This window comes from Apostichopus japonicus, chromosome 14 (genome assembly GCF_037975245.1).
Source record: "Apostichopus japonicus isolate 1M-3 chromosome 14, ASM3797524v1, whole genome shotgun sequence".
Lineage (NCBI taxonomy): Eukaryota > Metazoa > Echinodermata > Holothuroidea > Aspidochirotida > Stichopodidae > Apostichopus > Apostichopus japonicus.
Window position 1 is genome coordinate 2,757,939 of NC_092574.1, and position 14,290 is coordinate 2,772,228.

Consider the following 14,290-nt stretch of genomic DNA (forward strand, 5'->3'; position numbering starts at 1 on the left):
TCATACAGAAGAATTGATGAGAGCTTTAGGAGCCTGCCTGTCAGAAGTACAATGATTACCCAGTAATTCTGCTGTCTGTAATGTTGTGTAGCATGTCTCCAAGAGTAACAAACAATCCATGAATAGCATGAAGTTTACTGGCAGAGTCCTTGGATGGATACTTGTAGAGAATTTCCTGATAAGAGAGAGAAAACAACACAAACTAAGCTGTGTTTGTCAGCTGTAGCTTTGAATGGCTTTGGTACTGTAAGTTAATGCCCTCTCAATACTTTCCAAGTACAGAGATGGTAACATCCAGAGTAGTAGGCTTCACATACATAGCGTAAGAATACATGGTACAACTAAACATGGTGCAACTATTGATTAATATTGTTAATCATTATTTAATTATATTTAATAAGCAGTCATTAGAATGGTCCACGAATCACTTCTTGGTACTCTTTGGCTAATTTCACTTGCTCCTGTTAGATCACTGATCATTATGCGCTATATGCATATGTGGCTATGATTACAGTACCAAACTGAATGATTGGCATCTTTAAGCTTCATTTTGCATGTTGTTATAAACACACAGAAACAAATGCATATCACGAAAAACACTTTAAGTGTTCACAGGATCCCCTACAATCACATTATTCTTAGGCAATACTTCTTTTTATACTGTGATTTAGAAGTTCATATATGACATTCTACCTGCAGGGACAAATAGGGATCATGTACCTAACATATATATTGTACAAAGTTCAACACAAATGAACCATATACATGTATACATGCACACTGCATCACAACCCACATAACTTTAACCTTTAATAAGAGGCTAATGATCAAATCCTTGGAGATTTCTTTATCCCATATCCTAATTTACTACAACTACATTGCAGATCTTGTCCCAGAGAAATCCTCTTGCATCAGTGCAAACCTCCATATTTGTATAAATCCATATTTGTATAAAACAGTGCCAGCTGACCTTGACGTTCTATTAGCAATACTGCTCTCACAGTACTAATATTTGAAATGATAAAGAAAGAGACTACATACAATTTATATTTTAAACCAGAACTAAGGGAACTGAGTACAAATAAAGAAAGAAGGGAACTTTATCTTGCCTTGGCATCATTATCATCTGAGTCTCTGACCATGTTGAGGTACATGATGGCATGAGGAATCTCTAGGAATGAGTTGCTGACATCATGGCTTCTCTCTGTTAACAGCTTTATGATTTTACCATTTGGAGGTTTAACCTTTGGTTGGCTCAGTACACCATCACTTGGAAGAGCGGATGCTGGTCTCTCTAGCTGAATGTTCATCTGTTATGTCAAGCAGAAGTGTTAATGTGGACTTCTAGACCTAACTCAGCATACTGACATATTATTCATACCCCAGCTTTACATTAATTTGACATTTATCATTAATTCAACAGGTAGCTTGATAATTTATACAGGTACTTTGTACTTTATTTGTGATAGCACAGACAGTTTAAGTGACACTTCCAAGAGATAAGTAACTTGTTAAGGGCAAGTGTTCTTAAGAGTGCCTGTTTTTCAATATGTTACTGTAAGAAACGATTATCAACCACAACCTCACATAACATACTAAAAAAAGTTGCATTTTCAACAGAAAAATTAAAAGGAAGCATTTGACAGAGAATTTAACAGTGGAGTAACCAGCAGGGGGGGGGGGCAGGATCCCCCAGTCAATTGTCTTCCCTCTACACTCCCCCCCCCCAAATGATATAGGTGGGCAAAACAAATTATTGGATGAAAGTTACAAAATGCATTTAAAGGCTCAGTTAAGCAGTTCGCGGTTGACGTTGATCTGTAATTGACGGGAATTCTCACATTGATACCAGCCAATTGCATCTGATGTTAAATGATATCTTATCATCTTGCATGGAGGCCCCACATCCCCCTCCCTTCGCCACACACGCGACCCATGCATAACCTGCTATGATGCTTGTTATATCATGTGTATCTTTATAACTTTATATCAACATGTAGTGGCTGAATGAATAAAGCCTAAGTCGATGAAACTGAGCTTCATATAAAATTCATTTAAATCATAATTATAGTAAATCATAGAAAACTTCAGGCCCCTATGGCGGGCCCCTGGATCCCTCACAGATGACACAAAGCGTTCTTGTTGACGGGTCAATAAATTGAATCCATCCCCCCCCCCAAGATGAAGTCCAGGCTATGCTAGACTTTCTCTACAATATATCAAGTTGATACTATTAGTTGGACTACTGTATACTAAACTCCTATTGAGATATGACATAGCTAAACAACTACCATGATCGGAATAAAATGCTATGATTGGGAGTATAGATAGCCTTTAATCTTTTATATAAACATACCTGGTTATCGGATGAAAAGGAAGACAAAATCTTGTCAATTGATTTCAGGGTTACTGGCATTCCATTTATTGCAGTTATTGTGTCACCTGATAAAATGCTATGATTGGGAGTACAGATAGCCTTTAATCTTTTATATAAACATACCTGGTTATCGGATGAAAAGGAAGACAAAATCTTGTCAATTGATTTCAGGGTTACTGGCATTCCATTTATTGCAGTTATTGTGTCACCTGATGGTAGAAAATGGTTGAAATTCAATTGGAATGTTCACTAACTGTTGATACAACTCAATTCTCATAAAAATGATACAGTCTGTCTTTCTGCATTTCAATTCCCTTTTGATAAAGAGGGAGGAATGTTAACATGTCAGCCAACATTAACTCATAGCTCAGTGAATTATGGATTAGTTCTAGTTCATTCAGCAAAATGACTTTAATTGGGATTCCTTTATATATTGCACATGAGAAAATTATGCTCACTATAAAGGTGGGTTCACATACAACAGTATGGACTTTATCCAAGCTTTAATTTGTGCAGAATAGACGAATGGTATTGCAGTGAGAGTTGCAGATGTAGAGCAGGTCAAAAGTCGTGTAGAAATCACTCTGAAGCAGTGAGTAGTACATTCTTACTGTGTATACATAGGCCTAGTAGCAGCCATTATTCATCATTTGAAATGAATATCTTACCCTATAGGCTACACTTCAAAAGTTTTTAGTGGTTCCAATGCCCAAACAAATTCATGGTGTGACATGCCATACATGTTAATATTCATGAACTTGTGCAGATCAAAAGACGGATTATGTAAATTGTCTAATGAAGCAGCATATAAAGGAAGGTACCAGGGATCAGTTATTGACATGTTGTCTACTTAGTGACATAATATAGCTAGGCTTCCACCTATACTGTGGAGCTCTTGATGGCACAATTGCAGCAATCAACTGCGGATCGCAGAACTGGTCCAAAGACTAATTAAACTGTGTTTCATTGCTTATGTTGCAACTGAGCTGAAGAATCAGTTTCCTTCTGATCGATCTCCCTAGTGTCTACTACGATATCTATGGATCATAATGACACCACCTAACTGATGCAATTACTTGGAAGTTGAATGGGGCTTCAGAGGCAATACTCCTAGGTACTACTGTGGGTTTGCACTATACTTGGGGAAGGGATATAGGCAACGAAATGAGGGAGATGTCAGTAAAAGTATGTTTGTTTATCTTTACTTTTTCTATTTCATTCACACTTATAACAAGTTTTTAGGTTTTGAAGAGCAGTAGGCCATGCGGCTGTTTCTGGGGGCTGCCACTTCCTGAATGTGAACACATATACCCTACATGACCATTACCCCCCCCCCTTTGTCCCAAATGACCTTTGACCTCCACCAAAATCACTAAGCTTCTTTTACTCAATGTTATACACCTTCATACTAAGTATGAAATCTGCCAATGCTTCCAATATTGAGATAACATGTTGACAAGGTTTTCACAATTTGACCCCTGGTGACCCACAAATGACCTTTGACCTCCTCTAAAAACATCAGGCTTCTTCTACTCAATGTGGTTCTCCTACACATGAAATATGAGATTGATCCAAGCTTCCCTTCTTGAGATATGTTAACAAGCAAGGCTTCACACACACGCACACATATATGCCAGCCTGACTGCAAAGGTTCATTTGCTTCCAGCAAGGAACCAAAAGAAGTGTTTGGTCCAACATCTAGTTATTATCATTAGCATAGATGATATCAAGTTAAAGTGGACCTTATGTAATGTGGAGTGAGTTTGCTAATAATCATTATTGGACTGATTCTGAGATGGAAGAATCAGTACTTGGCCAATACCGATTATTTGAAGCAATGAGGCCTAGCAATCGGGAGGTTCGGAGTTTGATTCCCGGCCGGGTCATAGTAAGATGGGTTTTTCATCCAAGAGCAATCTACGGTTTTCCCATCTGAAATGACTTTCTAAATTGAAAAGATTCCAAATTTGAGTTAAAATGTTGAATTGGAAGCCACCTGACGTGTAAGTTGTAATCCATAAGCCTTACAGGTTTCTCCCACATTTGTGGTCGCTTAAGCGTCGTAAAAATAACTACTGATTATTATTATTTTTATTATTATTGTAGAATTAGTAAATCACTACCTTAGATGGCTTGTTGTCAATAAGACAAACCAAACATTAGCTAGTGAGATACAGCTTCTAGCTAGAGTAGGTGTTGAATCAGGAAATCTCATACCTGTGATCATGAGACTTAGATCAGCTGAAAGTACCTAGCTCTACAAAAGGTTTGGGGTGCACAGTACCTATTAATATATCTCCTGTTGCGACTGCAGATCCATCTGGAAGAAGAGCATGAACTGCTACCCTGTTGTCATCTCTGCTTATCTGGCCATCACCCTGCTGATCAGGTATTGTTCTCCCAAATATATCAACTCCAACATGTCCTGTGACTATACCAAACAGCCTCTGCAGTAGTGGTCCATTGTCATCTCTGCTTCTGTCATTTACATGAAGCACAACATCCTTAGTTAATTTACAGGAAACCTTTCCATTCAGTTGGCTTCCAGATTCAGTTTTGCCATTGCTATGATTATCTTTTGTCCTTCTCTGTAAGGGAGAGAATTTTCTACCCTTTTTCCTATTATTTTTCTCGGACAAAGATTGTCCATCTTCAACGGCTGTAATTGTTTCATCCTTGCCAGCATCAACATAGATGAGCTCTCCTGTATCTTTCTGAATTGAATCATACCAAGCTGGTTTCAAAGCACTGAAAGAAAAAAATGCAAGGTTAGGACTGCTGTTTGGATAACTTGGGAGGCTTTGACTTGCACCTAGAAACACCCCCTTTCTCACCCCAAATGGCCCACTGATAACACTTTTGACATAGATGTGGTCTTTACTTAACAAGACAAATGCTTCATTCAGTGCATGAACTGCCAAATATACCCTGAAATTTTAAGAATCAGAAAGCCATCTTGCATACAGTAAATGTAAAACAATTATCACCTTACCTGACCCCTAACCAATCTTTAAATCTGCACTATTTTAATGAATTTAAACTATTTGCTCCAGGTGTGGCATACAACTGGTTTAAGAGTTATCTACATTACTGTGCAGATGTTTCTTCATCTGATCTAACATTATATAATATTGGTGTTCCCCAGGGCTCCATACTGGGACCACTTCTTTTTATTTTATATATTAATGAAATCTATAAATCCTCTGAAAAATTCAGCTGCAATTTATTTGCGGATGATACTACTGTTTTTCTTCAAAATAGTAACTTACATGACACATTTGTCGATGTCACTAATACATTTTCAAGCTTATCCGAATGGTTGAGATCTAATAGCTAATCTCTTAATATATTTGGATAGCAAATTTAATCACATAAGCAATATTACTGTTGTGCTACTGTACTGTAGGTGGACACCCAAGTAAAGCCTCAAATCATGCATATTTCTTAGGACTCGGAATAACAATTGATTGCCCCAAAATAAATTGGAAAGAACATATAGTAAGTAAAAGAGTCTGTAGATCTAATGGGATTATAAATAGACTTCAGCACTTCTTGCCCAAGTACAAACTTCACTCCTATATAATGCTCCCATTCTCCCACATTTCAACTATAGTCTTCTATTGTGGTGTAATACTGTACCCATGCAATGTCACTCTTGATTTTGTACAAGATACAAAAAGAGCTCCAAAATATATGTTATGCACCCTATAGGGCAAACAGTACTCCTCTATCGAGAGACTCAAGAATAATTACAATTTATGATCTGCTTAAATACCTTTACCATTTGATACAACCATGTTGATTGTTGATACTGTGCACATGCATCTAAAGTCCAGTACATAAATATCTATTAACAAATACAACCATTGATTGTTGATACTGTGCACATGCATCTAAAGTCCAGTACACAAATATCTATTAACAAATACAACCATTGATTGTTGATACTGTGCACATGCATCTAAAGTCCAGTACATAAATATCTATTAACAAATACAGTGCTCATGTTTTCACATGGCCCAGGAAAAGTACTCTTAGTGACAATACAAGTTTTAATTACATCTGCATGTACGTTAAAAGTTGGAAGATTGGCCAAAGCCTGCTCACTAAGATCTGATGAAGTTTACAAGTCTGGGAAAAAGTTATCTTGGTTCAAGTTGTGCAATGGTAGTTTCCCTTTTGGTTGATTTCATGCAAGGGAGGATTTACCTTGCAATAGATTATATTGTTAAAGAATGTTCCAATATCAATACTTGTGAGGGCGCTTGATCATGAGCAGGGGTAATTTACGGTGGTTTGTGAATTTGATTGTTTACAGAGTTAGAACATGTGTTTAGTGTGTTTTAATGCTTGATGTCTTCCTTTTGAAATATCTGTACAAATAAAATATCTCTCTGAAGAAACAAGCAATTTTGGTGTGCAGAAGAACATGTGTAACTGCACTGTCACATATATGTTATGTACTACAGGCCTAGTACATGAGTTAGGTACACCTTATAGCAATCTACAGTACACTCACAGGCATTACAAAATATCTGTATGCAGATGCATAACAACAGCAGGACTACACAGTAGAGTTACAGTTGATAACTAAAGTGAAACAAGCCAAAGTTGGTAATAACATGACAGTGGGAGATTCAAAGACAAGTTAGACACATGCAACTCACAAACTTAAGTCAAGCCCTAAAGTCAGTGCTTACATGGTGTACGATTGGGGACTGTGTAACATAATACCACAACAATGAAAGAAAGACAGAGGGATATCATCTGTTGTTGGTAATTTATTTTGATCGCACACTTTAACAACAAAGAGCTTTTCTAACAGTTTTACCTCATTAGATCCATTTGATATTTGACATCAAGACCCACGCTGACCCCAAATTGACCTCCACCCAAAATAACATAGTTCTTGTAGTCACCTTACGAAAGACACATGTTGCAAAATATGAGCTACTACTGTATGAGATGTAACCTATCTTGGGATATTGTCCTTATGGCTTTACAGAGTATGACCTTTGATGACACCAAACGACTTTGACATCAAAAAATACTGTTCTTGACACTCGTTATAGGGAAGCCACGTGCCAACTATGAGAGCCAATAAAGTTTACTACCTGGAGAAATCAGGTTTGCAAGGATTTCAAGTTTTGACCTCTGGTGACCTTAAATGACCTCTGACTTACACCAAATTGTGTAAAACCTTTACACTCATAAGTTTAGCCTACCATGCATATATGAGCTCTTTTGATGTTCAAGTGTATCCCGGTATATTGTGTTTACAAGCTAGGGCGTCATATATACACACACATACACAAACTTGACTTGACTAACCCTACTGGCCAGCCTATGGCATATGAAACCAAAAAGTAACCACAACTTTTAATATCAGCTTTTAATGTTTAATATCCAGCAGTGTATTTATAATTTCTATTGTGATATTACTAAGTGGCTTCAATACATCTTGTCACTGTGAACCCTAACTGATCACCTATACTGTAGTTTATTCCATTTTGGTTGGGAACAGACTATCACCTCCTTTTACTTGCAAAAATTATTTCTAACACTGTTGTAATTGTGAAGCGAGGTCCTCTACTGAAGCAACTTTTACACCTGTTAAACTTATGAGCTCTTTTTTCACCAATTTCATAAAGTTGAGCTGATTTTAACACTTCTTGGTTTAAACGTGTTAAGTTCTTTTTTCATCAATGTTAGCTGGAGATGTGAAGTCGTTCCTAGTAAGTATATACTGTGAAATCGGTTCTATACTTTTAACGTCATCAGCCTTTTTCTCCAAGTGCAATGCTGGACCTGAACACTAACTGTTTTACTGGTTGAATATTCATTCAATTAAATTCTTTGCCATGTTTCATTTATACCTACAAAGTGACAATGCCAAAGTAAATTGATTGCTTACAGGAAGGCCTAGTCATTCTGCTTAATCTTTGCCTTAAATCATGTTGGATTATGGTATCCTGAATCACATGTAAAGCTGTATTATGTTAAATGTTACTTGTGTAGGGCTGTACAGTATTGCAATTTCTTGCCTGATCATGATGCTAATATCTTGCACATCTTTTCTTTGTTTTATTCATTGAAACGCTTAACATTCATAATTATATTATTGTAAGGGTAAATTCTCCTTACATGGAGATGGTGATACCGTGATAGTGACCAAAAGCAAGTGAGTTCATGCGCTAACACAGTTACACAACTCATCTTTGATGACACCCATCATAATACCGTACAGTACTGTACAGTAGTGTGGGTTTATTGCCAGGATTGACCACTGCTTAAGTTAGTCTTGTCTTCCTAAGCTTTAGTAAATTTAGTTAGTTAAGCCTAGGCCTAAATTTCAGGGGGTTAAAAATTAATCAGTTCCTTTTTAGGTAATTTATTACTGCCTAAACACCTTTGAGAATGACACATGTAAGTATAATGCAGAACATTGACATCTTTTCAAATAGGAAATTCTTGCTGGAGTCACAGTCACAGTGGTGAATGTTTGTTACTGTATTTTCTGGCTGGTGTCAGAGTTGCCCTAGTGGCCATTGTTTCTGGGCCAGAATTAGCTTTGGATCTAACTTCTAAGGCTAGGCATATACAGCCGACCTGTAAGGTCTAGCCTATACTATGCCTGCATACTACATGAGCCATGACCTCAAATAGTTTAATGGCATGACACTAAGTCAAGCTTAAGATTATGTCACACTTATCACTTGTTTGTCAAAGGGTAGGTGTTAGGATAAGAGCTCATATTAGGTTGGGTTTATGGTCTTCTCTAACATTGGAGTTAGGTGTCCAGGACCCTTACTTCTAACCAAAACTTACAGACTTAGTCTCACCCTAGCATACCCATATCCTACAATACTGTAATTCAAGACTAGGCCTAACCCACCAACAGTAACAGCTGACAAATATACCCTGATTCCAGCTTAATTGCAGAATACCCTGCAACACAAAGCTCCACCCTGTAGCTAGCTACACTGTCGCAACAGCATAATACATTGAACTTAGTTTATTTTGGCATTTCTCCTTGTAATATTGAAATTTAAGTTTCAATTAGGCCTAGGTCCCATAGTAACAATTATAACGATGGATTGTCCGGCTGAAAAGGAATGACAAAAATGAACCGTCCTGAGGGTGTAGCCACAACAGCATAATTAATACCTAGATTCTAGAACCAGTTGAGTTTATTTTTGGCATTTCTGTTTGTATTGAACTTGCCTAGATGCATAAATTGAACGGACAGTGTAACCACAACAGCATGATACATTGGACTTAGTTTTGGCATTTCTCTGCGTATTAATACTAGACTATACGGACGCCATACCCAACCTCTTTTAGCGAGGTATTCTGCAATTACTCCCGGATCCCAAATTAGTGCACAATTCCCGGGCCTATAGTTTCAAATGCGAATTTTCTTACACGTTATGCGAAGATTGTTGCTCTGATGCAAAGCCTTCATGTGAGATGGTAACTGATGAGTTCGGTTGCGTCAATGTTTCAATAATCTTTCTTGCCTCGGCCACACGTTTCGATTTTGATTTTGAATAATGATCGGGATTTTTCCATGGTCCCTCTTTCCGATGATTTGGCTCCATGGGAGGATTCAACGGAGTTTTTTCAATAACGAAACCCTAACGTTAATACCTGCTGTATAGTCATGCATGTTTGTAGCTAAACAAACAAAAAAGTAGCTAGCACAGGTCTGTGTGGCTAGCCTAGTGTTAAAGCCTATCCGACTTCAGCATTTGATCAGTTGTATTTTGCACTGCTGTCCCCACACTTCACCAACCCACTTTGAAGTCGGAAAGTCAATGTTTACATCCGGGAAAGTCTTGCAAAGGAGGGCGACATGTCAAAATTAAACACCACTTCTCCTTAAGGTGGCATACCACAACTAGGTACTCATTGTCGGGAAATAGTCTTAAAATGACCTTCCTGACTTTTTTGAGTCGTCATCTTTCTTGTTATGCATGCAGGTTGAAGAGGATGAAATAAACTAATGATCGTCTAAAACTCTCGAGGATTAAAGGTGATTTATGGCATTTTAGGAAATCTGGGACGAAACAAAAAGATTCCGCAGCGAGAGCTGGCATGATGAGCTGGCAGAGAACTATGCTAACTTTTGCGCTCCTCGAGCTCAAAATCTAAACGGTCTGGTATCTAAAGTTGAATGTGAATGCCCAAGCCATTAGCTACCATGTGGTGGGTAGGGCATTCCAGGGGGAAAAGCAGTGGCGCCACCAGACTTTTCAGTCTGGGGGGGGGCACAGGGGGGCACCAGCATTTGATGGGCGGGGGGGCACTTAGGTGGATACGGATCAACGTCCTGGGGAGGGGTCTAAGGGGAGGGGGTGCCCCTCCAGGCGCGGCGGAACGGAAAAATTATTGGGGGGGGGGGCTAATGTGTGGAGACTATCTAAGCGGAGCGCCACCATCGGTTGGCGAGGAGCGTACAAGAAAAATTTGGGTTTTTCAAACCCCCAGATGGCCGGAAACGGCACTTCCCGAGTGTTTTATGCTGCGAATACCTAGCCCTAAAATATGGGTCTCAAGCCTGCAATTTCTCAGATTGCACGTAAAAGTCTGTAAAAACATTGTAATTTGTATATTCGATGGTGTTTTAAGAGAGTAGCTATTACTCGTAGTGTACTCGCAAAGACGTTTTTGAGTGTAGTGAGGGGATGTTGGAGAACTGGCTGAAATGAAGCAAGTCATTGGCCTAAGACGAAGTTGTGTTGCGCTTACCGGTACTCACACTCACTGCTTCCACTTTTCACGGGGCGTGAAGACGCGGTTGGGGTGACAATATGGTCTATAGCCAGGGGACAGGCCGAGGGTCCCCCCAGCATTTAATAAAATTATTACACCTATATAGTATACGTGTGCATCGGACAGATCGACAAGTATGCATTGAAAAATGGGCAGATGCACGTTTCGGAGCCTTGGTAAATATTGGGGGGGGGGGGCTTATCATGCATTTGCCCCCTCAACTTTTTCATTGGGGGGCTGAGCCCCCAAGCCCCCCCCCCCCCCCGGTTCCGCCGTCACTGCCCCCCTCCCCTTTGGAAAATTTTCGCATACGGAGGATGGGCTAGATGCAAAATGCTGCCACATTTGATGCTAAATTCGATCTGAAGATATCTCCAGAAATTGCTATTTTTGAGGTAATGATTTTAACAAGGCGCAGAATTTTGCAGAGGATATGAACCACATGCTGTCGATATTATGCCTAACCCTATCAATAGAACCTACATTTGTTGAATTAATGTGTGCATGACCCCGACTCCTTTCTTGTCCTTCTCGTTTTCGCCCATTATCTATTAAGATGTAACAGGTTCCAGCATCGTTATTGGCTCCTATCAGGGATCTCACCATGCAATCCAAAGTTTGATCACACATCGAGTATGGCTCAGTATGCAGGTGTGAACATTCGCCATTTGTTCCTACAAGCATCTGACCTCAAATGACCTCTGTACCCCCTACACAAAAGGGTCAATATATGGGTCCACAAATATAGGCAAGTATGGTGCCTGCGGACCCTCACATTCTCACATTTCGTCAGCTCCTAACCTGTCAACCTCAGACCAAGGCAACATATTGCAGTACCCTCCCTTCTCACAGTCATGTAGCTCGCGAAGCGGACTTGTATATCCGCTGGTATGGCGTGAGCACTGACACATTCAATGTAAATATCGACACCTGTTGTGATGGCGCGGGTTACGACTTCGATACCCGACGTTCAAGGATAAACTTGTTCATTTTTTCGCAGCTCATTTGAAGAAAATACGAATTACTGTGCTTCTTTGTCCTTATGAAAAACCAACTCAGATGATGGGAGTTGAATATAACAAAATATATATATATTTTTTTACCAACCCAAATCTCAGATGGGGGGGACACTCGGGGGGCACTGGGTTTTCCAGGGGGGGGGGCACGTGCCCCCTGGCCCCCCCCCCCCTTGGCGACGCCACTGGGGAAAAGGACCCCAATCATGTTCCCCCACACACTCAGTTCCCCTTCCCTCAGTCGGCTGCGGTAAAAAAAACTAAAACAGTATCCCTTATGTCCAAATTTCACAGATTTAGATAATATTGAGCTACCAAAACGCTACAATCTCTGGTGTCTCGCCCCTGGGTCCCACAAGGGCTTTGAAATACATTCCATTGAAACTAAATTCCTCTCTGGAATGTATTTTGGTGTGTAAGTAAAAGGAGCTAAAAGAAAATTGTCCGAAAGAAACGCAGCTTCCGGGTTTGAAATACCTTCCATAGAAATTAAATTCCTCTTTCTGGCATGTGCTCTTGTAGGCCTACTTGAAAGTCACTCGAGAGAATAAGAAATATCTCAGAATCCTACAATTTCTGGTGGCATCGCAACATGCAGAACTAACGATGTGTACTGCAGAATTGAACCAAATCGTAATATATATGGAACGCAAAAAGGGCAAAATTAAACAACAACAACGTTCATTATATTGATGACTAAATTCAAATGACGACGACGTGATTTGATGTTATGATGTTATACTTATGTGCAATAACAACATAAATGTATACAGCAGCTTCCTTAATAGTATAACAACGCAAAAATTGACATTAACATCATTTTTTTTTCTGTAATGTCATCGTAAATAATTTTATTGACGGGTAAACCGCATATGATAACAACATAAACACACGTGAAGCCTACGTAAAATGCACTGATAACAAGCTGAGAACATATAATAACGGCGCTATTTCACTTAACGTAATAAAGATATACATCGACGTAGTATATCGCTACGACGACAGCTTTTCAAACAACAACTTTTAATCCAACGGCATAAATTCATGTGACAACGTAATATCATGCAACGAAGGTGATGGCGCGCTTCTACTTTTTCGACCAGAGCCGTGTCAGTATATGGCTTTGATTTGAGCGAGCGGGAGTTATCGTTTTAGCCCACCGAATCATCGTTTGAATAGTCAACACGGAATTGGAATAAAAAAAAAACAACTGTCGAAAATGGAAGCAACTCTCGAGAATTAGGATATGGGGAAGATGTAATATTAAAATTTCGAAAGAGTAGGAGTGAGTTTTGCTGTTATCTGAACTTGTATAATATGTATTTGTTATATTGTTGGGAGAAACATACAACAACCTCAGGCTCATAAGCTAGCAATAGGTCTCAGAGCTATAGGATAAATAAAAAATATATACGCTATAGGCTTTAGTTCTAACAGTCAGAGTATGTTTAAATAAGATTTTTATGCATATTCAGTCGTTTTGAGGATATTAAGGTAAACTATGGAGGTTTTTAGAAAACCTTCCGGACGTCTGGTCACCTTAATTAATTATTATAAAGGTTTACTTGACTTTATATGTTAGCATTTCAACCCACCGCACGCACTAGGATAAACTACACACTATACGTGAAAGAGACGCAGTCACCTGACACCGTCGATGGGGGTAGTGGGGGAGGGAGGCACATTTCAGACCGAGCCGCTCTGGTTACGACCAGGCGCGCGGAACGGAAAAATTATTGGGGGGGGGCTAATGTGTGGAGACTATCTAAGCGGAGCGCCACCATCGGTTGGCGCGGAGCGTACAAGAAAATTTTGGGTTTTTCAAACCCCCAGATGGCCGGAAACGGCACTTTCCGAGTGTTTTATGCTGCGAATACCTAGCCCTAAAATATGGGTCTCAAGCCTGCAATTTCTCAGATTGCACGTAAAAGTCTGTAAAAACATTGTAATTTGTATATTCGATGTTTTTTTAAGAGAGTAGCTATTACTCGTAGTGTACTCGCAAAGATGTTTTTGAGTGTAGTAAGGGCAGTGGCGGAGCTAGAGTATTGGTCAGGGAGGGCAAGAATGGTCTGTAGAGGCGCTTTCAACACTATCTAAGCGGAGCGCCACCACAGGTTGG

At 39.4% G+C, this 14,290-nt stretch overlaps 1 protein-coding gene across 2 annotated transcripts in view; it reads right to left on the reverse strand.

Moving 5' to 3' along the window:
* The window catches only part of LOC139979394 (protein inturned-like), a 58,583-nt gene that overhangs the window by 14,868 nt on the left and 29,425 nt on the right, over positions 1–14,290 (reverse strand). Inside the window, exons 1-5 of one of the 2 annotated variants that reach the window (XM_071990148.1) lie at positions 9,803–10,201; positions 4,662–5,125; positions 2,357–2,586; positions 1,110–1,310; positions 60–175 (exon numbers count right to left, since the gene is read on the reverse strand). In XM_071990148.1, coding sequence (XP_071846249.1) covers positions 60–175; positions 1,110–1,310; positions 2,357–2,586; positions 4,662–5,125; positions 9,803–9,978 — 1,187 coding nt within the window. In that variant the 5' untranslated portion in view covers positions 9,979–10,201. Of the gene's footprint in view, positions 1–59; positions 176–1,109; positions 1,311–2,356; positions 2,587–4,661; positions 5,126–9,802; positions 10,202–14,290 lie in introns of those variants that run through there. The other variant, XM_071990149.1, reaches the window with a different exon arrangement.